Source organism: Notechis scutatus, chromosome 3, assembly GCF_049901735.1.
Source record: "Notechis scutatus isolate UNSWTSFEM ecotype Mainland chromosome 3, rNotScu1.2, whole genome shotgun sequence".
Taxonomy (NCBI): domain Eukaryota; kingdom Metazoa; phylum Chordata; class Lepidosauria; order Squamata; family Elapidae; genus Notechis; species Notechis scutatus.
Window position 1 is genome coordinate 150,379,330 of NC_142011.1, and position 23,571 is coordinate 150,402,900.

General features: G+C 36.2%; 1 protein-coding gene across 5 annotated transcripts in view; it reads left to right on the forward strand.

Annotated features, from left to right (window-relative positions):
- MBP (myelin basic protein) overlaps window positions 1-23,571 on the forward strand; it is a 126,568-nt gene that overhangs the window by 15,917 nt on the left and 87,080 nt on the right. For all 5 annotated transcript variants that reach the window (XM_026669924.2, XM_026669925.2, XM_087961450.1 and 2 more), the window contains exon 2: window positions 11,901-11,973. In XM_026669924.2, the coding sequence (XP_026525709.1) occupies window positions 11,926-11,973 (48 nt within the window). In that variant the 5' untranslated portion in view covers window positions 11,901-11,925. The remainder of the gene's footprint in view (window positions 1-11,900; window positions 11,974-23,571) is intronic.

The window sequence follows — 23,571 nt, forward strand, 5'->3', positions numbered from 1 at the left end:
CAATATTATACAAATTAATATATTAGATGCTGATCTGGTAAGAGCTGAATTACTTATTTAATGCTTCTTAAAGGTGTTTATGATTGCATGCATATATATAAAGTTCAGATTTAATGCTACTTTAAGTTCAAATGGAACCTAAGGTATATAATTGTGCTTAACTGCAACTGATTTTGATAGTTCTGTTTATTCAGAGTTATATCTAGTTTTCAAGAACATTGTTGTATGTTTCTTCTTGAGCTATCAGGAAACAAAGGGAAAATGCCAGAATTAAGCAACTTGATGATGATTTAGGCTGAATCAAGATCAATATCTGTCTGTTTAATTAGAATTTTAGTAGTGTACTTTATTAATATGAATAAGCATTTAAAATTTTGGGTAGCTATGAAATGAAAAGGCCTTGTGTAAAGGTTAATTTAATCTTGAAATTCACAAGGAATTTGCAATGGTTCTGTAACTGGAAATTTTCGCTGAAAAGAAAACATGTTTGTGGGGATGGGAAGAAAATCAGATGGGATCAAATTATTATGTAACCCAGCATACTTCTGGTTTTTGCCTCTGCTCCAATAGCTTGCTTTTATTTCCTCCCATCAATTCGATGGAGACTTCACTAGATCAACCATAATGGAATGGAAACCATAGAAGAAGAAAAATTGCTTACTCTATTGAAAAGGATGGGTATGAATTGCAATGACTCAGTTTAAGATGCTAACTATAACTAGATTTACTTACTCTAAATTTCACTACTATAGCATCACAAGTATGCCATTTTAGGCTGTATATTCTCTTGCTTGAGTTCTCTTCTCATGAGTTACATCATAGATGTTTTATGTGAGGTTTTCATGGTGGGTTGGATTGTGAAAAATCATGAGTATGGTACATGAAGATTATAATTAGGGACAGACGTGTGCCAATTCTTTCATGGCTGCCATTTTTTTTTTCTTGTGAGATGTTATGACAATTGTATGTACAGTATGTTGGGTGTAACACAGAGAAAGTGAGTCTGGGGGAGAATGAGTGTGTAGGTACAGTTGTTTTTCAGAGCTGAAGTTGGAACGGTATTACATTTGTACATAATACATTTGTTCATGAAATGCTAATTGTGTGAGGAGATTATTTGAGTATTATTTCCTCACACAATTAGTATTTCATAAATAAATGCAATACCGTTCCAACTTCAACTCTGAAAAAGAACTGTACCTACACATTCATTCTCTTTCAGCCTCACTTTCTCTGTCTTACACCCAACTTACTGTACATCATATGTAAAACAGTGTTCAAAGCACAGACCAAAAACTGGATGATAATATTTGTCCTTAAGATTAGAAACAGGCTTGAATTTTAAGTTATTTTAACATGTGATACTATCAGAAAGTGTTAATGCAGTGACCTGGCTAAATTCCAACTTGATAATTAAGTTCTTCCTATCTAAAATACTTCCTATAGAATGGGATGAAAAAAAATGTCAGCATTTGCTGTCCTGGATAAAAAGTAATTCCTCCATTCTTATTTGAGGGGTGCAATCTTAAAATGGGGAGAAGGTCAAAAATTAATTTGCTGAGGTCCATATGCAACCTGCAGTTCTATTCCTGAGTTAATTGCCAAGGAAATCGGATTGCCTTTTGTTTCTGTGACTTAATATTGTGGTAAGAAGAACATTTGTGTACAAAACTGAAACTCCACCAGTGCTGCTAAACTATAGTTATCAACAACTCAATCAATATGGCTAGTAATGGCTTGTAATGAGGGATGTTCTCAGTTCTGTTTAGAACACCTGGAAAGTTACAGGCTTCACTGATCTAGTTTATATGCATGTTCTCTTTTCAAGAAAGTTCAAAGCAGTATGTGAAGTAGATGATTTTGAGAGACAGTGCACTTACCACCTCAGGGGAACATATAATGTGTTCCTTCTTTGGTACCAAACATGTTTACAGAATCTAATCCAGTTTCTCTCACACACAAGTAATACATGACTTTGTGAGCAGACAGCAGCAAATTGTACTCACCAGATTTGGCAAGTGGACAGTGTTTCTGCTGACTATTGAACAAGCCAATGTAAAATTACAGAATGTAGAACATGGTCAGCAGGAGAAGCAGAGGCAGGAAATTACTGAATCCAGATGGAAAACAATGTGGGTAAGATGTGCCAGCTGGCATATACAGCATGATCCCCAAGAGCTTTGTCCGAATGTCAGTTTCTGCATGGTGTACTTTAAAAACGGAACATATAGTCTGTAGATAGCTGCTAAATTTTAGCTGGAGACTGCAGAGAATCATGTGTTGTGCTTAGTACGTGCACAAATGCAAATCAGTTTGACACGTGTCCTATGGTACAACAGCGTCGGGCATATTATGTACAATGTCCTCATTAAAGAAATGATGAGGATGATAATAACATTTTCCCAGCTTGATTACTGCATGATTTATTTTACTCACTGACTGTTTGCCACTTGAAATTTAACATTCATAAAATGATGCCAAACAATTTGAGAAAATACATGTTACCTATGTTGTATTTTTTACTACCTTTTAAATGTTACTTTTAGGCTGTTTTTCAACTTCTGATAATTCATTCCAACAGCCCTTTCTGTATTGCTACATCTGTCTGCATTATTTAACTGTAGTCTTCCATAGTTGCTGCAACATATCACACTTGTAGTATTTCCAAATCCTAGGCATGTATGGGTTGAACTAACATTATCAAGAAAAACATAAAATTGAAGTACAATTTCTAGGATAACTGTAATTATTCTAAGAAGCTCCTGCTGTTAACTTTGAAACTATATCATAAGTCCAGAGCTCTTTCCTCTAATTGCAGCCTACTTAGTTACTCGCCATTACTGCATAGGAAATATTGCCCCTTCTTGACACCAAGTACGTGGGCTTTTATTTGAACCTCACAATTCATAAACAGATTATTCTGTATTTCACAGATTGCCCAGGCTATTGTAGAATAACCGAATAACAGAGTTGGAAGGGGGGCTTCTAGTCCAATCCTCTGCTCAAACGGGAGACCCATTCTGGACAAATGGTTGCCTAGTCTCTTCTTGCAAACCTCTAGTGTTGGAGCACCCACAATTTCTGAAGGCAAGCCGTTCCACGGGTTAATTCTTGCTCTCAGGAAATTTCTGCTTAATTCTAGGTTGCTTCCATCCATTGCTTCTTGTCCTGCATTCAGGTGCCTTTGGAGAATAGATTTGCCCACTCTTCTTTGTGGCAGCCCCTTACATATTGGAACACTGCTATCATGTCACCCCAGTCATTCTTTTCACAAGATTAAACATACAATTCCTGCAACCGTTCTTCATATGTTTTAGCCTCTACCCTCCCAATCACCTTTGTTGCTCTTCTCCACACTCTCTCTATGGTCTTTTTAATATTGTGGTGACCAAAACTGCATGCAGTATTCCAAATGTGGTCTTATCAAGGCATAATAAAGTGGTACTAACATTTCACATGATCTTGGTTCTATCCTATTAATGCAGCCTAGGACTGCTTTAACTTTTTTTGGCAGCTGCAGCACACTGCTGGCCCATATTCAAGTGATCGTCCACTAGAACTCAAACTTGCAATACCATCTATTCTATACTTGTGCATTTGGTTGTGCTTGTCTAAATGTAAAATCTTACTTCTCTCTATATTGAATTTCATCTTGTTAGGCAGGATGGGCAATAAAGAAGCAAAGGAAAGTTTGTTTTATAGAGTTGGCATTATTGTTTTCTTGAGTAGGTCATCTACTTTTGGGAGTCTTCTCTGGTATTATTTATCTCTCCGCAAAAAAATTGCAGTTGGTACAATCATCCAAAATGTATGGATTTATGTGCAGATGAGTGAAATAAAAACCTGTGGGTTCCTTCTCCAAGAGTTACTCATGACCCCTTGCTGAGAAGTAAGAATTGAAGTCCATAAATCTAGAAGATACCTAGATTACAGGAAGCTGATTTGGGCTATTGATCTTAATCCTCTGCTCAAGGCTCAATACAACTGAATTGTCTTCACAGCCTGAAATTGTCTCTCTATGACCCAAACTTAATTCTTGTCTTGCCTTTCACATTCATTACTCATTAAAAATATTGGTTGCATTCTTAATCTGAATATGATTATTTTTTAATCTCACCACATTTGGAATTCCTCCTTTCCCTTTATATCTAACCAAAACCACCCCTCATTATTTTGCCAATATCATAATTGTTCATATCCTAGCTCAACTAATTTGGGGAAATTCCCTTCATGGTATAATTCTTGTTCAACTTCTAGCTCCTAGTAATAAATTAACCTTTTTTCACTCTACTATCAATTAAGCAAATTGGAGAATCCTTTCTCAGCTCAAAAGCAAAAAAAGTTTTCCCTCTGACCTTTGATAGACATCCAGACAAAATGTACCATTGGAATGTTTCTTAGTTTTATAGAAATTACCTACTGAATACTGATGAGCAACATTTTTAGTCCCCTTAGCTTCCTAAAATTCTATAGGCATGCCTTGCTTGAAATTTACTTCACACCTGTGGATTTTGATTATGTTTCATTCCCATAAATAAGGTATTTTTTTAAAAAACATGTTATCATCCAGATGTCTACATTTATTTCTCTGAATTTTGTTATTAGGAGAGAGGAGGGAGAGGGGAGGGGAAGAGGGAGAGGGAGGGAGGGACGGAGAGAGAGAGAGAGAGAGAGAGAGAGAGAGAGAGAGAGAGAGAGAGAGAGAGAGAGAGAGAATACAATTAATTCTGTTAAAACTTAATCAGACTCAACCAGACACTTTTGGCATGATAATCTATGAAAGGAATAAAGTTTCAGTTACTTTGAATTCAGATCCAGGTGAACAGGACTGTTTTTGGATTTGAGTAAAAAATCTCTTTTTACTTTTCCTCATTCTTTTTTAATTATAAACTAGATGCAAAATATAAAGAGGAAAAAATCACAAAATTGTAAAAGAAATCTCAATATCAATCGTATTTCCCAGTTTTGTATTTCTCAGGCACCAGCCTCTACCACAAGTTGCTTTTTTAAATTGTGCGTTGGTGTAATTTAAAGAAAAACCTAAGACTCATAACTAATTCTTTTTGCATATCTAAAACAGCGCCTGTAAAAATAAAAGTAACAAATATCAGCTTGTAGCAATGTCAAACAAAAACATACAATAACTTTCTGTACCAGTCACAGGTACTAGGATCTCATCTAATATATTAAAAATATCTGGGTGAGATGGGTGGCATATGCAGTTAATAAATATATAGATATTTAATACTGATAAATACTTAATACTAATGTTATTTGCCGTTTCTCTCCTATCTTATAAAAAACTGTTTAGTAAGTTGATTATTAAAACTGTTGATTAACGAGATCTTGGATGGAACTTATAAAATCTAAATGTACACATATAAAATCCTAGTTGTCATTTATGCATGAGTAAAATAGATTTGTGTAAAATCCCTTTTATATTTTTATATGACATGCATAAAATACATAGAAAAAGCATGTGGCCTGTATAGGATGGGCATGTGTAAAATCCCATTCGAATTTAATGTACATTCTGTTTTAATGCATCTCTTCTATTCCATTATTCTAGTAAATCAAGGGTTTACTGCATACAGAAGATTTTTTTATTAAATAGCTGCATTCCACTACAGAAATGGCAATTACCCATTCCTGCTTCAGATTTATTATTCATACAAAAATGTATTGAACTACAAATGTGTTAAACCACTGAATAATTAGCCATTGCAACACTGATAGAAGATGCCATCCTGCCTTTGGTTCAACTCCAACTTACCCGAGTTGAATGTTATATTATTGTTTTGCAATACACATTGTTCAGGACTATTATTCATTTTGCTGATTTTATTCCCATTGGAGGGTTTTGCATTGGCCAATTTAAGTTATTGAGACTAGTGTTTCATGCAGTTGGTCATTTCTCCTGTCTATCCAAGCTATCACCTTGTTCTGATCTGATTTCTAAACATAATTAGCAAGACTTTAATTCTTTTTCAGTTCTCTTTTTTACAGATTTCGCTATTCCATTTCTTTGCATATTAGGACTGAAGTCCCCAGTTAAGAAATTCTCTTCTCCCTGGATCTGCTTCCCTGCATCTTTAGATGTAGATGTATTAAAGATGTAAAAGCTTATTTAATACAACAGACTGATTGATAGAAGCCCTTGTGAACGTCTCTTTAAAGTTAGCTTTTTTTGTGGAAAAGTTATCAGCAAGATTAGATGGCAGGATATCACATTTAATAGTGTGAGTTGTTTTTACAATATAGTGAATGTTGATTTCATTGCTCTTGGATAATTTTAATGGTTATTTGTTTTTACTTATTATTTTGGTTGATGATGGATTAAACCAATGTCTCTGTGGGAAATGTTATAAATAACATTTTTGTTCATTTGTCTTGAGAATTAATGAAAGAGCCAGTGGTTTTCAGACCAGAGTGGGCAATTCTGTTCATTCTCAATAATCATTCAACTTCAAGATCTCTAAGAACTGCAGAAACAGTGCATTAATTCATGGGGAGAGCAGAATATAAAAAAAGAAATGTAGATTTAAGCCACCATGGGTGTAAGAAACATTTATACCCTTACAACTGTCAGCAGGCAATGAACTGTTTCCTACAGTTTTATTCTTGTCAGCAGTAAAGGATTCTTATCTAACTGAGCTGTATCTGTGAAATCTGCCATAACTTCTTCTAGGAAACAGGTTGTGTGAAAGAACAACTCTGTAATTTATTATCAAGTTGTGAATAAATAAATAAACCTTACAACACAGAAGCTTAGAAGGTAGCATTATCATCTAGCAGTTTATTTGAAATATTTATATGGCCACCTACAATATAGGAAACATCTATTGGCACCTAACAAACACAATTCGATAATAATTTTAAAAAAGTTTTAGACTCTTAACAAACCAGCAGTGCCATAACAATATTCTCTCAAATCATCATTTCAGTTATGGCGTATCCACTGTAGGATGAAGGCCTCTTCCACATGTTTCCAACCGATATGGTCCTGAGCTTATTTTTGTATGGATATATACCAGGCTCACCTCCCATCTTACTCAATGCCTGAGAGAAGAGGCAACTATGGGCCCCTCTGTTTCAGGGTGGAGGCTATTCTGTGGAAAAGGCTTTGAAAATAATAACCAGAATGTCGATAGCTTTGAAAATGTTTTTGGAAAAGACAGTCTATAGCTTGATACAATGCCTACACTTAAAAATTCTGGTTGCAAGTGCAACAGCTTTTTGGTGTGCAAATGGATTTTCTCCCTTGACAGAGAGGAGACAGATTTTAATTCTCATACGTAACTGAGAGAATCAAAATCTTCTTAAGAAGCCGTCCTCATCTATGTCCATTATGCCATGAGGTATTTATCTACATGTATGTGCCAGTTAGACTACATAGTGTAAATTGGAACAGTTACTGAATAGTAAGTGTATGTATATCAGGGATATCTGAAAGGGTTTGTTTATTCCAGTCCCTTATAGAAATAGAGCACAACTTGAACATATTGGATGAATATATAGTCAATATTTGTTGCAACAAAGTACTTATCATTCACAGACAGTTTGTTTCACTGTCCAAATATTATTTAAAAAAAACACTCTAATGAAAGCTCTTTCTTAACATTTACTACAGAGTTGTTTTTCTTGGTTTGAATCATGGCTTCCTACTAATAATAATGGACACAGAATATTTTAGAGGCTGCACCTGACCTTGTGCAGATGTGCTCCAAGCCCCATCAATCATTTCCCACTGAGCCTTTAAATATTCCTTCTCTATCTTACCTTGTGCTTTAACCCTACTAATGCATGGCTGATTTATTTCAATTGACTTTGTGCAGGTTAAGGCAAATTAATGGATGTTATAGCAGGTTTTCTATTAGAACTTCCCAACCCGGTGTCTTCATTTCCAAGAACTCATCAGTCTTTATCCAAATGGAGGAGAAAATTCTAGAAGATGAATTCCCCAAATGTCCCGAGTGATGATGATAGTCGGAGGAGCATTAAGTTGCAGAAGGCTTTATTTAAAGCAACAGAAGAAGCAATGCTTTCAATTCAGTGATCTACATTGTTTGCGTCATTGTATATCTTCTTTGGCCTTTTTAATAGGCTAAACAAAATAAAAAAACCCACAACTGCCTGAAAGTAATCTTTTCAATTTCCAATGAATAAAAACTAGCAATAGGAATCTTCTTTCTGTTTTCAAACGTGTGATAAGCTTATGCAGCGAAATGAAAAATCGAGAGATGGTCTCCGTTTTGTGTTTTAAAAGGGTTCTGTCAAAACATAGTTGAAAAGCTTCAAAATCTTGTACCACGTGCCTTTGGATTAAGGCATGTAGAACAAACTGGTTTATCTGAATCTCACTGAGAAAAGGGAAGTGCAGCCAAGAGGTGTGCCTTTGCATAGATAGCAAGCAATTAAATGTTCTCATCCAAGACGGCAAACAGGAACTCTGTGGTTAAACTCTTTTTGTAAAAAGTCAAACTTTAAAAACACAGCCTGCAACAAGTGCAGTGTGTTTGATACCAGTGTCATTAAGACATTTTAAATAATCTGCTAATTTATATAGAAATAAATGACCCGGAAATGATGAGATGGTTAATACCATGAAAGCCGTGATGGGCTTATCATAATGAAAGTATGGCTTTGTATATTGTATAGTTCCAAACTTTAGGACATTTTGTGGTCTTTAAACATTGCTGAATTGTGGGTGACTGCGTTTGTGAAAACTTAAGCGATAGAATTATATTTAGCAATTTGTTTTATTTCCAGATTGAAAACTACTGATTTGCATCAATATATTTCAGTGTAGTTCAATATACTAATGAAGTGGAAGTGTTGTAGATATTAATATATTGAAAGCAGCAACAAATGATGTCTATTATCCTTTAATAGAGTGTCCTATGGATGTATATACACGTTATTACCTTATACGTGCGCCAGGATTTGCACACCTGAACAGGTCATCAGTGGAATTAGTTCACATGCTTTCTTGTTGTTATTGTTGTAATATCTCTACCTTATTTTATTCAGAAAATTAAGAAAGTTTGAAATAAAAATAAGGAAACAAATACATGAAGTAAAAGTGACAAAAGCAAACAAAAAAGAGGGGAAAGGGGGAAAGCTTCCATATATGTCAGATATGTCAAACGGATTTCTAAATCTACTTGGGGAAAAGAATAGTTAATGATTTTCTAATGTTCCAAAATGTCTTTAAAAATCTATGCCACAGGGAAAAAAAATACATACTGAGTCATTTCATTTGCCAGTCAAGAAACACAGTGAAATTGTTGGGATAGAGAGGTAAAAATTGCAATTTGTCCTTCAAATGTACTCTGTTTTGTTTTTGCTGCAAAACACAATTAGTCTCAACAACAGATTGAGTTAAATTCATCTGGCGAAAATGATGGTATTTCAGACTTGCTTTCATATTTCATGCCAGCTTACCCGAAATGCGTTTTGGCCTCTGCTGATTTGCATGATTGTGGATAGAACTGTAAAATGTGGTCACTGTGCAGTTTTGTGGTTCAATGACAAGAACAGATGAAGGAAGTGAACAGGGCGGTTAAACTGGTTTTCAAACAGACCAGGTGGCAATCCTACTATAAAAAATATTTTTTTCTTATCTCTCTCCTATCTGACTGATTGTAACAACCAACAATCAACCCCTCTGTAATTAAAGAGAAAAAAAAAAGCAAGTACATGAGCAGAAGGGCAAATGAGTCAAATTACACAAACATATTACAATAATTTCATTCTTCACATATGTTAATTGGGGATAAACTTTGATTGCAAGTGTAGAGACAAGCATCTTTGTTTCATTAAATGGTTGAAAGTGCTGCCTTTCTCTGGAAAAAAAAAAAAGAACCTTCAATCTTGCAGGTTAAGATTCTGCAAGCTAAACCCAGGGTTAATGCCTGTTACGAGTTCTAATAATATACTTCTGCATTAATTGTGCAGAGGCTGTTCTTTGCATGGTAGGCCTGCATAGGTGGTACTATCATCTTTCTTGAATGGTCTTGTTCCCCCACCATTGGCATATCAGGAGGTACATCTGCATTGTTGCAGGAACATGGAAATATGGAGTAAGCATCTCTGTACACATATCTTCCACTTCCAGCGCATAAAGAATGCAAGGATAAAGATAGGTTCACAAGAATGTGATGGCATGAGTGGTCCTATTCTCTCCGTGCAATTGTTAATAGCACAAAGATAGTATCTAACTAGAGCTACTTTATCAACTAACAGTAGAAATGATAATTAGTACAGGTCCTTGACTTATGACCACAGTTGCGCCCGACATTTATGTTGTTAAGTGAAACATTTGACGCCCTTTCTTGCCACAGTTAAGTGAACCTCTACAGTTTATAAGTTAGCAACCTGGTTGTTAAGTGGCTTTCCCGTTGACTTTGTTGGTCAGAAGGTCGCAAAAGGTGATCACATGACCCTGGGATGCAGCAAAGGTCATAAATATGAACCGGTTGCCAAGCACCTGAATTTTGATCACATGATTATGGGGATGCTGCAAAAGTCATAACTATGAAAAACGGTCATAAAGTGTTGTGGCCCACCAGCAGCCAGCAGAGCTGGCAGTAGTCTCAGACAGTGAGGAGGTTGGGGAGGAACATGGGCCAGTCCTGGAGTCTGGGGAAGGCTCTGACAAGCATTCTGTGTTTGAAGGCAGAGATGGGGCCAGGGCCATCCAACAGTTATCAGCTGCCTTTGGAGTTGGAGATCAGTGGGGCAGAAGAACAGCTGGAGCTTGTTCCCAATGTGTGCATGCACAGAGCTGCCAGGAGAAGAGAACAGTTAAGGAACAAGGGGTGACTCCGGAGTAAAGCCACAAATGAACGGTGAATGGCCCCTCCTATAGAGAATAAAGAGGAGCAAAGGGAGGGTGTATTTGCAGGAGACAATTAGTTCATTTAATTAGTATGAAAATTTGTTTGTGACTCTCAGAGACTTTTTGCCAAGTATTTTCTTGTACAACATTGAGCTTGAAAGCTATCGGCCTGGCAACTATCCAAGCCTAATAAGGTCTGTGGTTGTAATTCACCCATGAAAGACTCTTTGCCGGGACTTTGCTGGGTGTGAATGGTAGGAATTCATATTAGCCTAATAAAAAGGGGGTTTGTCAGGCCAAGGAGTCTGCTTGGTGATTTTGTGAAGCCTAGGTCAGAACACTAAGTCACATTTTCAGTGCCATTGTAACTTTGAACAGTCACTAAATGAACTGTTGTAAGTCAAGGACTACCTGTATTGTACTATTATGACTTGTAAAAAAAGGTGGAATGTCACCCTTTTCTCCAAGTGCCAGGAAAATGGTTACATTTCATAGGCTCACTGTATAGTGAGAAAATTCAATTTATTTGGTATAACTACAGAAAGCTTCCCAAATCTTAGCTTGGACACAATTCTAAAAAATGGTGCAGCTTTATTAACTCTTCTCGATAACTCCTTATGCTTAGTATGTGTTTGGAACCAAAATCGATCTTGCTTTTGTTGTGGCTCATTAATATAAATTCATAAAGATATTATAAATTGGACAGTGTTCAATTTGGACTCCAGCCCTAGCTAACGCAAACTAAGTACATTATGTCATTTTTTCAAACATCCTAATAAATTATAGTTAATGTTGAACTGAAAATGCTTGTTCAATCAATAGTTGGAACCATTGGACCTTTAATCCACATTTGCAAGAAAGGAAATGCGTGAACAAAGACTGAAATATTTTTAATGGCTAAGAACAGCGTTTAAAGGCTTTGAGGTACAGGGAGCTCAGAAAATGATAGTCATGGATGGATATGACATTTTTTGGTTGTGGTATGATTTTATTTGGATTATTTTTTTTCATCATTGTGATGCTTCTAACCAACTTTTTAAAAATTATTCTTCTATTGCAGCTCTGGAAGGGACGTAGAAATCACCATGGGGAATCAAGTTCGAAAACAGGATCAAATTACTGAGAAGGCAAAGGTAAGGAAAAGCGTTATCCTTGCAAGTAGGTCAGTGTTTGGAAATACACATCTTTCATTACATGTTACAACATGATTTATAGGTGAAGCTTTATTATTACAACAGTGTAAAGACTGTATTTCCCCAAATCAAATAATAGCTAGAAGCTCAAGGATCTTCTTGGATCTCAGGTTACCACAATTCCCACCCCCCCTATTTTTTAGTATTAAACCATCTGCAAACAAATACACATAAAATTACAAATTTCACCTTACATGAAGAAATGTAAAAAGCATAATGCATAAAAAATAAAAAGACAAAAACAATAGCAATTACACACGTAGTCTAAGTTCACCTGATTTTATAGATGTATTGAAATGGTCAAGGCCAATCTTGGGGACTATGAGCCACAGTGATGTAGTGGTTAGATTGCAGTACTACAGGCTACTTCTGCTGCCTGCTGGCTGCCTGCAATCTGGCAGTTCAAATCTCACCAGGCTCAAGGTTGACTCAGCCTTCCCTGGTGGGTAAAATGAGGACCCAAATTGTTGGGGGCAATACGCTGACTCTGTAAACCGCTTAGAGAGGGCTGTAACGCACTGTAAAGCAGCATACAAGTGTAAGTGCTATTGCTATTATAGTGTTATAGTGAGCAGGCACTGCAACATAAAAGACGTCCATATGAAGGGACCCCCAAGTTTGTTCCTCGTGGAAGACTTAATGGGATAGGTACAAACAATTGGAGGCGGTCCCTACAAATAATCTGATTCCATGAAACAGTGACAACCATCACCTTGAATTCCACCTGGAAGCATGCTGGGAGCCAGTACAGCTCATGGAGCAGAGCTATGACACGGGTGTACTGAGGTTCACATAACTTCCTGTGCTGCTGCATTCTGGACCAGCTGCATCATCTGAATAGTTTTCAGTGGCGGCTCCAGGTAGATTACATTGCAGTAACTCACTTGGGATGTGACTAAAGTATTACGATGCTGTGGCCTTCCAAAGGCTCTGCACAGGTACCTGTGCACTCTTATGTGTGAATCACAGACAAAGCAATCTGCAGGAAACAAGTGTTAAAACGTGCTTTATGACCCAAGCACTGCTCTTTAAGTACTTGCATGCAATGTTGCAATGAAAATATAAAGGACAGCACTTTTGTTGTATCAATTTAGTCATTTTGGCACCATTATAGTTAGGAACTATGACTACAGAAATCAAGATGACGGACCAAGTGTAATGTATCAGTTATGCAAGCTCAACTTCAGCAGATCTTTCTATAGATTGCAGAGTTTATGAAACCCTAGAAATCTTGTGAAACTCTACCGGGATGAGGTGAACCATTAAGCCAATACATATATACAAGAAAAGAAAAAAAATGTTTTCTGTCCAAAATACTTTCAATTCAAAAAACGTAAAAAAAAGATTAGTTCCAGAACCTGGAACTAATTCTATCTGAATCACAATCTAACCAACAGCAGATCCAATCTATTTACTAATAAATTAGTGTGTGAACCTATGGATTTAACTGATGCATTACACAAGATTCACACCAATGCCCCAGGGCTTCTAAAGCCTGCCCACTTAAACCCAGTTTAATACCAAACTAAAGGAGGAGATAAGGAATAAGGACTGGTGACCACCCCAAAACTACTTCCATCAATTTTGAGTTATTTTTTGTAATCAATCTTCTTCAATTCCACTATTATTAGTTCCACTGTTGCTGAATTCACCAAATCAGTTCAATATCCTTTGGGTACTCTTAAATACCAGGGTTACATTTTAGAGGGAGAATTCATGACAGAATTCCTTTCTCCAGGCTCTCTTTTTACTTGTCCAGACCCTGTGAATCAAAACACACACATACCCAATCTTGAAACTGTCTAGTTTGAAGAAGGTAATGTGACCATCATATCTCTAAGGAGTACTCATTCCCAATTCCGATTAATTCCATTGAGTTTACTCAATGCCTTCATTCTCTTTCAGGTTTGACTATGAGACCTCACTGCATTAATATTACTCAGTATTCGTTTCTGATTTTGTTATATTCATGTCAGGAATGAAAGGGTTCAATGAAAAACTATGCTAAGTTATATGTACACATATAGAATGGATCTCATGCTGATAATTATTTAAGCTGTGGAAGAGTGATTTATGCCAACTACAATTGTATTACCTTTAAAAAAGTATCAAGCAAAATGCTTTAGTAGGAATTTTTACAACTACATGAAAATAATCAAGTTATTTTTGAAGTTTAGCTCAAGAATTGGTGACTTACATAGATGAATCCATGCTTTTTTTTTTTTTTTTTTTGCATAATGTAGAAGTGGTTTGCAATTGCCTTCTAGAGGACATTATCAGACTTTCTAGACTAATCTACATCTTTATCCAATACTAACTACTGTAGATTTGTCTCTGCTATAAAACACACACACACACACACACATAAGTTCTGCCTCCCATCTGGACTGATTATAAGTAGCCATAGTTATGATTTGAATTTTAGAACTTTAAATTGTGTAGTAATATAAATATTTTGAATGAGATGAATATTCCTCCCAAGTTTCATTACTAAAGTACAATTTGAAGTCCTATCCAAATGTCATTAATCTAGATTAGGGGTCTCCAACCTTGGGCCCTTGAAGCCTGGCGGACTTCGACTCCCAGAATTCCCCAGCCAGCTTGCTGGCTGGGGAATTCTGGGAGTCGAAGTCCGCCAGGCTTCAAGGGCCCAAGGTTGGAGACCCCTGATCTAGACTATTGTTAAAGTGTCTTCACAAAGTGTTCTTCAATCACTTCTTCATTTCTGAAAGAGTAAAGAAATATTTTTGAAGTACTATGTACTCTTGATAATCAGCCAGTGATTAATAATTGTAGTGAAAAATGTAATGACAGGAAGTAGCAGCTTCTTTGTGGTTTCAGGTGACAAAACTGACGGGGAAGAACTAGGAAGGTTGAGTAAGTGTTGTTTTCTGTATTCAGCAGGCTTCAGTATGCCCTCAATGCTCTTCCCCCCCCCCCCCCACATTACCGTCATACCTAACACACACACAAAATAGAATAAACACTTGAAAAAGAAATAAATTTCAACTGACTTAAGCTAACTTAAACTATTGTTCATACAAATAGAAAGGCAGAGCGTAAAACTGATCATAACATAGAAAAAAATAACATATTTTTTTTTAGATTATTTTTAACATTGACTTTACTCGTGAACTCCATGTTATTTAGCAGGCCTTTTGACCCAAGGAGACCATCTCACTACAACAGAATTTTCTTGCTTTGGGTGTTTTACCAGGAGTCATATGAAAAGAATTACTGCAAAACAATATTTGTGTGATATAGCTTGCTAGGTTTCAGGACATCTTAGCAATAAATTACAGCTCTCCTATAATTCTTTATTCAGTTCTTATCCGGGCTATATTAGATGTTTCTCAGAAAAGTTTCACATGCATTAATTTTTTTTTTTACTTGAGAAAATATTATGAGTAAATCAGGGGAGTACCACAAACATAGTATGCCTATTCCTCAGCAAAGCCTTAACAGAGTCTCTTATAACATTCTTCTTAATAAAAGGATGAAACTGGGCTAAATTAGATTATTATTGGATGGGTTCATAGTTAGCTAAATCACCACACCCAAGGAGTACACATCAATGGTTTCACTTCAACTAAATCTTAAGAGTTTTGCCTGACGGTGTAAAATGTGAATGGAATACAAGCTACAGTATATAAAATCTATATTTTCTTTGGGGTTTGGCAAGAAATGGAGATATAATTACCTTTTAAATTTCTTTTAAATGGAGATATCATTTCCTTTTAATAATGAAGTTTTCATCCATATATCAAATGAAGCAAGTTTATAAAATAAAGCCATTTATGGAAATAAGCAAAAAAACATTTAAAATTATGCATTTCATGGAAAGGATGAACTCGACAATTTTTGTCTAAAGCCAGAATTCTGGTTTCATTGCATTTCACAAAACAGCTAGTCTCAGCCAAAAAAAAAAAAGGACTGTGTTTCTTTATCTTAAATTGGCTTTTCTCAAATTGATCTCAAAATACTGTAACTTGAAAAACATTGGCAAATATCAAATTGTTTTTGATGCCCCCTTCACAGTCCATTTCCTCTTTTGTTCTAGCCTGCATTTTGGTACTTGTACATCCTTTTTCACATTCTTTTATTCTATCACCATCCTCCCTTCCCCTCTATGGTAATTCTCTCTACAGATCAAGGGTTTGTCAGAAGTTAGAAAAGTGCATAAAAGCTTCCTGCCTTCTAGCATGATTGTACCTCCTTTGTAGAAGGTTCTGGAACCAATCAATTGCTTTGCATACGGTGTACTATTGCACCAGAAGAAAAATATACTCCAGCACATTCCATGCACTGTTTCATGACCCTCTTAGGGGTTGTGCACTATATATTCATGCTGATGTGAGAAAGACAAAAACACCTGTGGATACAACAGCACTTTTTCAATGGACGTGAGAGAAATGGATTTAATTATAAGGGATCTTAAAGATCGCCCGCTTTAGAGAGAAATCCTGTTTTAGGTGTGTGGACAGAGGGATAATCTGTGGGTATATGAATTGGTACGGATAGTGGGATTAAAGAAAAGGAAGATAAGAGAAGTTGACTGAATAGACTGAATTTTCTGCAGAATAAGGAACTTGTGTAGTTGTTTTAAGAATAAAATGAGTAAGAAAACTTTTGTGTCATGGAGAAATACAGTCAAGTAAACAGACTGAATAATGCTTGTGCCGGTCTGTTTTTTTTTTCCACAGGGTAAAATGACTTGACCTCATACAGCCTTGATTCAAAGCTTATAACTTCTACAGTACTGAAAATTGTCTAAAGCATATTTTTTTTTAAATCAAGGCACATCTCACAAAGTAACAATGAAATATCCATTACACTGAACAACTTAAGTGGTTAAGAAGCACACTGCAAAACTTGACCTCAGTTAGAGTCCACTGGTAGTCTAATTATCTGAGAGGGCATCTGAAAGAAAAAAAGAAGGGAGGGAGGAAAGGAGCTGCTAATGTCTTCCTGATTTACCTTATAATTAAAGTGAAAACTCTTGAATTTTGTATATGCGCTTCTTAATTTAATTGTAATTAAACTTGTTTTAAATATATATTCCTGCAGCTATATTAGCTGGAATTTTTCTTAAACAACATATAAGATCAGAGTCACATTATGATTCAGATTATAAGCATATTTGTTTATTTTTTTAAATGTATACTGTCACTTTTCATTCAAAAGCTTAAGGCAACATGCATTGGGAATCCATTCTAATCTTCCCACACATACAGCAACAATCCTGTGAGACAGGGGTGGGATTCTACCAGTTCTGTCCACTTCTGTAGAACCGGTTGCTCTAAAGAGCAGCAGACATAGATCATACATAGAACCAGTTCTGTGTTTGCTGCTGTTTTGGCCCACCCGCCTGCCCGGGCTCTTACCTGACCTTTATTTCCTACGTTTTCAACTGCGGCTGCTTTGCGTGACACAGCTGTGGTTGAAAAAGCAGGAAAAGGGGCATTTCCAACTGCTGTGCACTTGCATGTAGCGCTGCTCAGCTGTCCAGGCAGCTCAGCAGGTCATAAACTGCACTCATGCGACTCGCGCATGCGACACAGAGCAACAGAACTGGTAGTTATACCGGTCGGATCCCATCCCTGCTGTGAGATGGATTCAAGGCAGACGTATAATATATTATAAAAAGAAAAAAGAAAAGAAATATAGAAAATTCACATGCTAAACCAAGAAAAAGCTAATGCTTCCATCTGGAATGCTTAATTTATGTAACTCAGTACTTATTCAAAGTGTTTTCATTAACATTTTTCTATTGCTGTGCTGGGTTGTGTTTTTGCACTCTAAAGTCAACCTTATTGACCTCCTACTTCTTCTTCATCAAAAATAATCTTGCAAACTGAAGTGCTTTGGCGCTATCTTCTTATTGTGTGTACTCCACAGATTAGACAAGTACATGAAATGGGAAATGGAAAACCAGGCTGAATTTTGGTGGATCAAAGCTCCTTAGTTTGGCAGCATCTTTTGAGTCGAATAAAGGAATGCCAGTATTCTTTATCTGTCTCTCTGCACTCCTTTTATCCTGTTCTTCCACTGATCTTCCTAGCACTTTCTTTCCCTGTTCCAAAGACATTGGCAGTTAATAGGGAGGACAGAAAAGAAGGCACTGATACAGATAAACTTATTACCATTGGACCATTCATTTAACGATTATTGCATTCTAGTTGGTGCTATAAAAGGTTATTTATGACCTGTCCTTGTACTCACAACTGTCACAGCTTCCTAGCAATCATTATAATCAAAATTCTGGCACTTGATAACTAACACATATTTGCAGTGATTGCAGCATTCTAGTGTGTGTGTTTGTGTGTCACACGATCACCAATTGTGACCTTCTTAGAGGGCTTTCAACAAGGAAAATCAATGGGGAAGCCAGATTCCCTTAATTATGTTAAACGTAATTTGTTTAACATCTACAGCAAAAAGTTCATAAATCAGGCACCATTTATTTAATGACTGTGTCGCTTAGCAATGGAAGTTCTGGTCGCAATTGTGGTCATAGGTCGAGAATTACCTGCAATATGAGAGGCTGAAGATGCCACACTCAAAGCCAGGGACAGTATTTGATATTTTCACCCAAACATTTTAGCATTGACTCAAATTCAGTGAAACTGGTGTTTAAAATGTGTTTTGGAATATTTTAAAATTTCTGGATGGAGCAGAAATGACAGGATTTAAGAAAGTTTCCAGTCCGCATTTACCTAATTTCCAGGATAGACAATCTGCCTAACTGCCTACCTTCCTTGTTTGACCAAGGGAAGATGTCAAGTACATGGGGGGAATCAGTGAAAAGGGACTCATAGAAAAATATATTTCATGACAAACACACGTCCTCAGTGCCTGGCATTGTTTTTTTTCCTGTCATGGGGTGGAGGAGAAGTAAAGAAGGAGGAAAATCTAATCCATTACTATGGCCAAAGTAGAGGAAAGGATTCTTAAAATGGCTTCCTATCCCACTGGTTCATGCACAAAAATCACACAGTTTAAAGCTGCGGTGTATGAAATCCCTACAAACAGGGAAACTGAAGAAGTAATCAGACCATGACAACAACTGCCAGTATTTGTTCAAAGCAAAAAAGTACACTCATACAGGAGTAACCCTCGCTGAATTAAGTCAGAGAACCTTTTGAATAGATGTGCTTGGATTGCTCAAGATGTCTTCCCATATAGTGGTGGAGAAGATTACGTAGTTCTAGTTAATACTTGAGATTTTTGCCAAAGGGAAGCAGATATGGTTTTCCTTCATTTTCAGAAAATAAATAGAGATCGAGCTGTAAAAGTAGTCTTCTGTGCCATTCTACTCACACATTTCCATTAGGTACAACAAGTCATCATTGATAGGTTAAGTACAGCTTAAAAGCCATTTTGTGCATGCCAGTTCTGGAGAAATGGTAGCGGAAATTTTGAGTAGTTTGGAGAACCAGCAAATACCACCTCTGACTGGAGATTTTATAGTATCCTTCCCCTGCCACACCCACCAAGCCACGCCCACAGAACCAGTAGTAAAAAAAAATTGAATCCCACCACTGCTTATTACTTCTTGTAGCATTTTGCAGTCATTTCTCTTTTTGTTAGTTTGTTTAATTTCCAGACACATTAAGGGCTTCATGGTAAATAAAATATCACATTGTTTTGGGGAGGGGGGATTTATGGGAGACTTTGTAAAACAGATGCATTGGATCTAATGCAGGCTTACTTTGTTTAATTACTTTTTAAAAAAATGATAGTCTATTAATGATTTTGAGAGTGGGGAGGCGGTAACCTCTAAATTCCAGTAATGTAATCTTGGAAAATTCCATGTTTCAGAAGAAAGAGAATAGGAGATACAAATCCAAGGTATCCCCTAAGGTGATTTCTCTGGTTGCTTTTTGAGCAACCACATGTTCCATTTGAAGTGTTAGAAAAACACTTTTTAAGTAGTATAGATACACCTTTTTCCTTTTCCAAAATGATTTCTAGTAGAACAGGAATGTTTACTTGGAGATGAATCAGGTGTCACCTGGGAGTGGAAGGCACTCCTTGGTATGGTATTTGAGTGAATCATTTCCTTGTGATTTCAGCATGCTCATGGGAACTTATAATTGATCTGCCATAGAAGGAATGCAATGGCTTTCTACTTTGTTACATAATTGAGGTTCACCAACATTTTGCAAATCTATTGTTATCATTGCACCACTATACATAGCAAAGATCATCTTTTAATAGTTGTGATGACTCTTACTACTTGTAAATTGTTTGATTATTAAGCAATATTGCACATGCATATAAATACACACACATTCAAATGCCTATGGGTGGTACATCATAAATATGGAATAATCTCTACTTTTCTGATCTGTCTGATCACCTAAAAACTGAAGTGAAGAATCTTGACAAATTATTTAGGATAAAGAGATTCTAAGGAAGATATCTGAATAGAATAGAATAGAATAGAATAGAATAGAATTCTTTATTGGCCAAGTGTGATTGGACACACAAGGAATTTGTCTTGGTACAAATACTCTCAGTGTACATAAAAGAAAAGATACATTTGTCAAGAGTCAAGAATAATAAGGTACAATACTTAATAATAGTCATAGGGCACAATAAGCAATCAAACCTTACTAGGAAACAGTCAATATAAATCGTAAGGATACAAGCGACAAAGTTACAGTCATACAGTCACAAGTGGGAGGGGATGGGTGATAAGGAGTAATGAGAAGATTAATAGTAATAGTAATGCAGACTTTGTAAATAGTTGGACAGTGTTGAGGGAATTATTTGTTTAGCAGAGTGATGGCATTCAGGGAAAAACTATCATTGTGTCTAGTTGTTCTGGTGGGCAGAGCTCTATAGCATTGTTTTGAGAGTAAGATTTGAAACAGTTTGAGGAAGGTTTTAAAGAGAAAAAGAAAATATATCTCTTTCTACTAAATACAAATTTTGCTTCTTACATAAGCTCTTAAAATATTCTTCCATTATGATATGGCAATGGCTATTTCTGAAAGGAAGACAAAAAATAACAATGATAATAATGAAATGTTCAATGTCTGTGCAGATAAGAAAAGCAGAGATGCCATTTGCTTGTTCACGATTTAACCAGGCAGAAAAAGGAATTTGTCTTTTTTAAAAAAAACCAACACCTTTTCATAGGATAGGCAATGTTCTGTAAAGTGACTATGTCAGTTGATAACAGCTTAGAATATAATGAATGACTAGCAAGGGAAAGATTAAAATTCATAAGACATCATGTGGCAGCAGAGCAGAAAGACAGTCCGAGCAAATTCATAGCCCAAAGTCTTGTGAAATTGTTTCAGGAGTAAATTTAATATTATGGAATAATTTCCATTAGGTGAAACATATATATTTATCTAACAGCTTAGTTGCCAAACTAGTGTACTAATATTGCTGCATCTGCAATGATTTTATCAAAGGGGAAGTCAAGGAGGTAGAATAAATGCTGTGTGTCTTACTTCTGAAAACTCTCAGGAAACAGAAAACTTTATCTAGTATTAATCTAGCTCAGTCTTCTGCCATCTGTTGACATATTACATTCAGTAAATCTGCTATTCCTTTTCTTCTTTCAAAATGTAAGCCTTCATATAGATGCTGCAGTCCTGTGTACGGTATGCTAGTGGCTAAATCCTTTTCACCTTAGCAAATAAAAGCTACATTTTAGAATTAGATAAGTCATAATAGTGACATGTACATGAGCCTTACTATTCCTGCTCACTTCCCTGGTGTTTTTAGTAGAACAACAGATCCTAATATTGATCCACTATTTTATAGAATAAATATCTTTTCAGGGTGAGTATGTGTACCAGTAAGCTACTCTAGGTTTTACAGTCTGATTCAATTTCTTTTCTAAGCGTGTTTTTTTAAAAATTGAGATAGCCATGATTAGTCTTTATTCCTGATACAGTCCTTCATTTATTTTAAGGTTTAGATTTGCTTGCTAGGGTCATTTTTTCATGTTTATACTATTTATTCTTCTGGCTATTTTAAACCTTACTGTTTCTTTATGTTTTTAATTGTTTGGGGGGGTTGGGGGGGAATATTTTTAAAGCAGCCCAGAATCTAATGGAGTAAGCAGCCACAACAAATTTAATGCATTGAACTGAATTGAATTAGGTAGTGTACAGTGCCATTGGATGAGTAAACCATATTATCATACAAAATTTATTTTCTCTGCTTACATGATGAATTAAAAGTGTATTAAGATTCATATGCTGTCTCCAGGCCTTTCGTTTTGACTAAAACAAAGTTCAAAAATATATGTAATGAGAAAGGTTGCTTAACCCTTTTCCTTTAAAATTCTTTTCTCCTTGCGCTTTAAAAGTCAGGTATTTGTTGCAAGAATTTCAAGATTATTTATTAATTGGACCTAATATCATATAACAAAAACAGCCGCACTACAGAACAATTTATAGCTGTCGTATAAGAGTCAGTAGGATTCATTTAAACAGGTAATGCTAAATTTATATCATCTGTTTTTACTCCCACATTCCAGCCATAGTGCCACAGGTGATTATCATACAAGAAGTCAGATACTCCTAAAGCACGGGTTTCAAACTCATGATGCCTCATGACATATCGCAACATTGATGAGCTGTGGTGGCGCAGTGGTTAGAAGCAGTGGTGGGATTCAAATATTTTTAGTACCGGTTCTGTGGGTGTGGCTTGGTGGCATGGTAGGGGAAGGATGCTGTAAAATCTCCAGTCAGGTGGTATTTGCCGGTTCTCCAAACTACTCAAAATTTCCGCTACCGGTTCTCCAGAACTGGTTAGAACTTGCTGAATGCCACCTCTGGTTAGAAGGCTACTTCTGCTCACTGCCAGCTGACTGCAATTTGGCAGATCGAATCTCACCAGGCTCAAGGTTGACTCAGCCTTCCATCCTTCTGTGGTCAGTAAAATGAGGACCCAGACTGTTGGGGGCACTTAGAGAAGGCTGCAAAGCACTGTGAAATGGTATGTAAGTCTAAGTGCTGTTGCTATTTTTTCCCTTTGCGGAGTTGGGGTGGGCGTAGCCTGTGTGTGACACATCTGGCCCACAGCTGCCAGTTTTACACCCCTGTCCTAAAGAGTACAGATAAGTTGCTCTTTTGAAAAAAGACTGCATAAAACAATTCAATGAAAATTCATCTATTTCCTTTTTGTAATTTAAAAAGTAATTCCATTCTTTGACAGTGAATCATTTGGAAGGATTGCCTTTTATTTTTATGCTGAAAAATTGTGAATTCTGAATAAGCAAAAGGAACACTTATAAGAGATAAGACTAATTTTTGCCAAAGGCTTTTCATAGCAAATTATTCTTTCTTACAGTATTATTGTTAAATATATTTATATACCACCGTTCCACATACATACCGAGGTAGGAGTTTCCTTGCATTATTTCTGAGACAGTTTTGATTCACCAAACACCAATGTCTCTTATGTCTGGTTTCAAGGAAAGAAATTTAAATCAGGATGTCAACCTTTCTTTCCAGACAATACCTGGCCCAATTTGTGATTTGGCTTTCAAAACAAATTAATGAGATACTC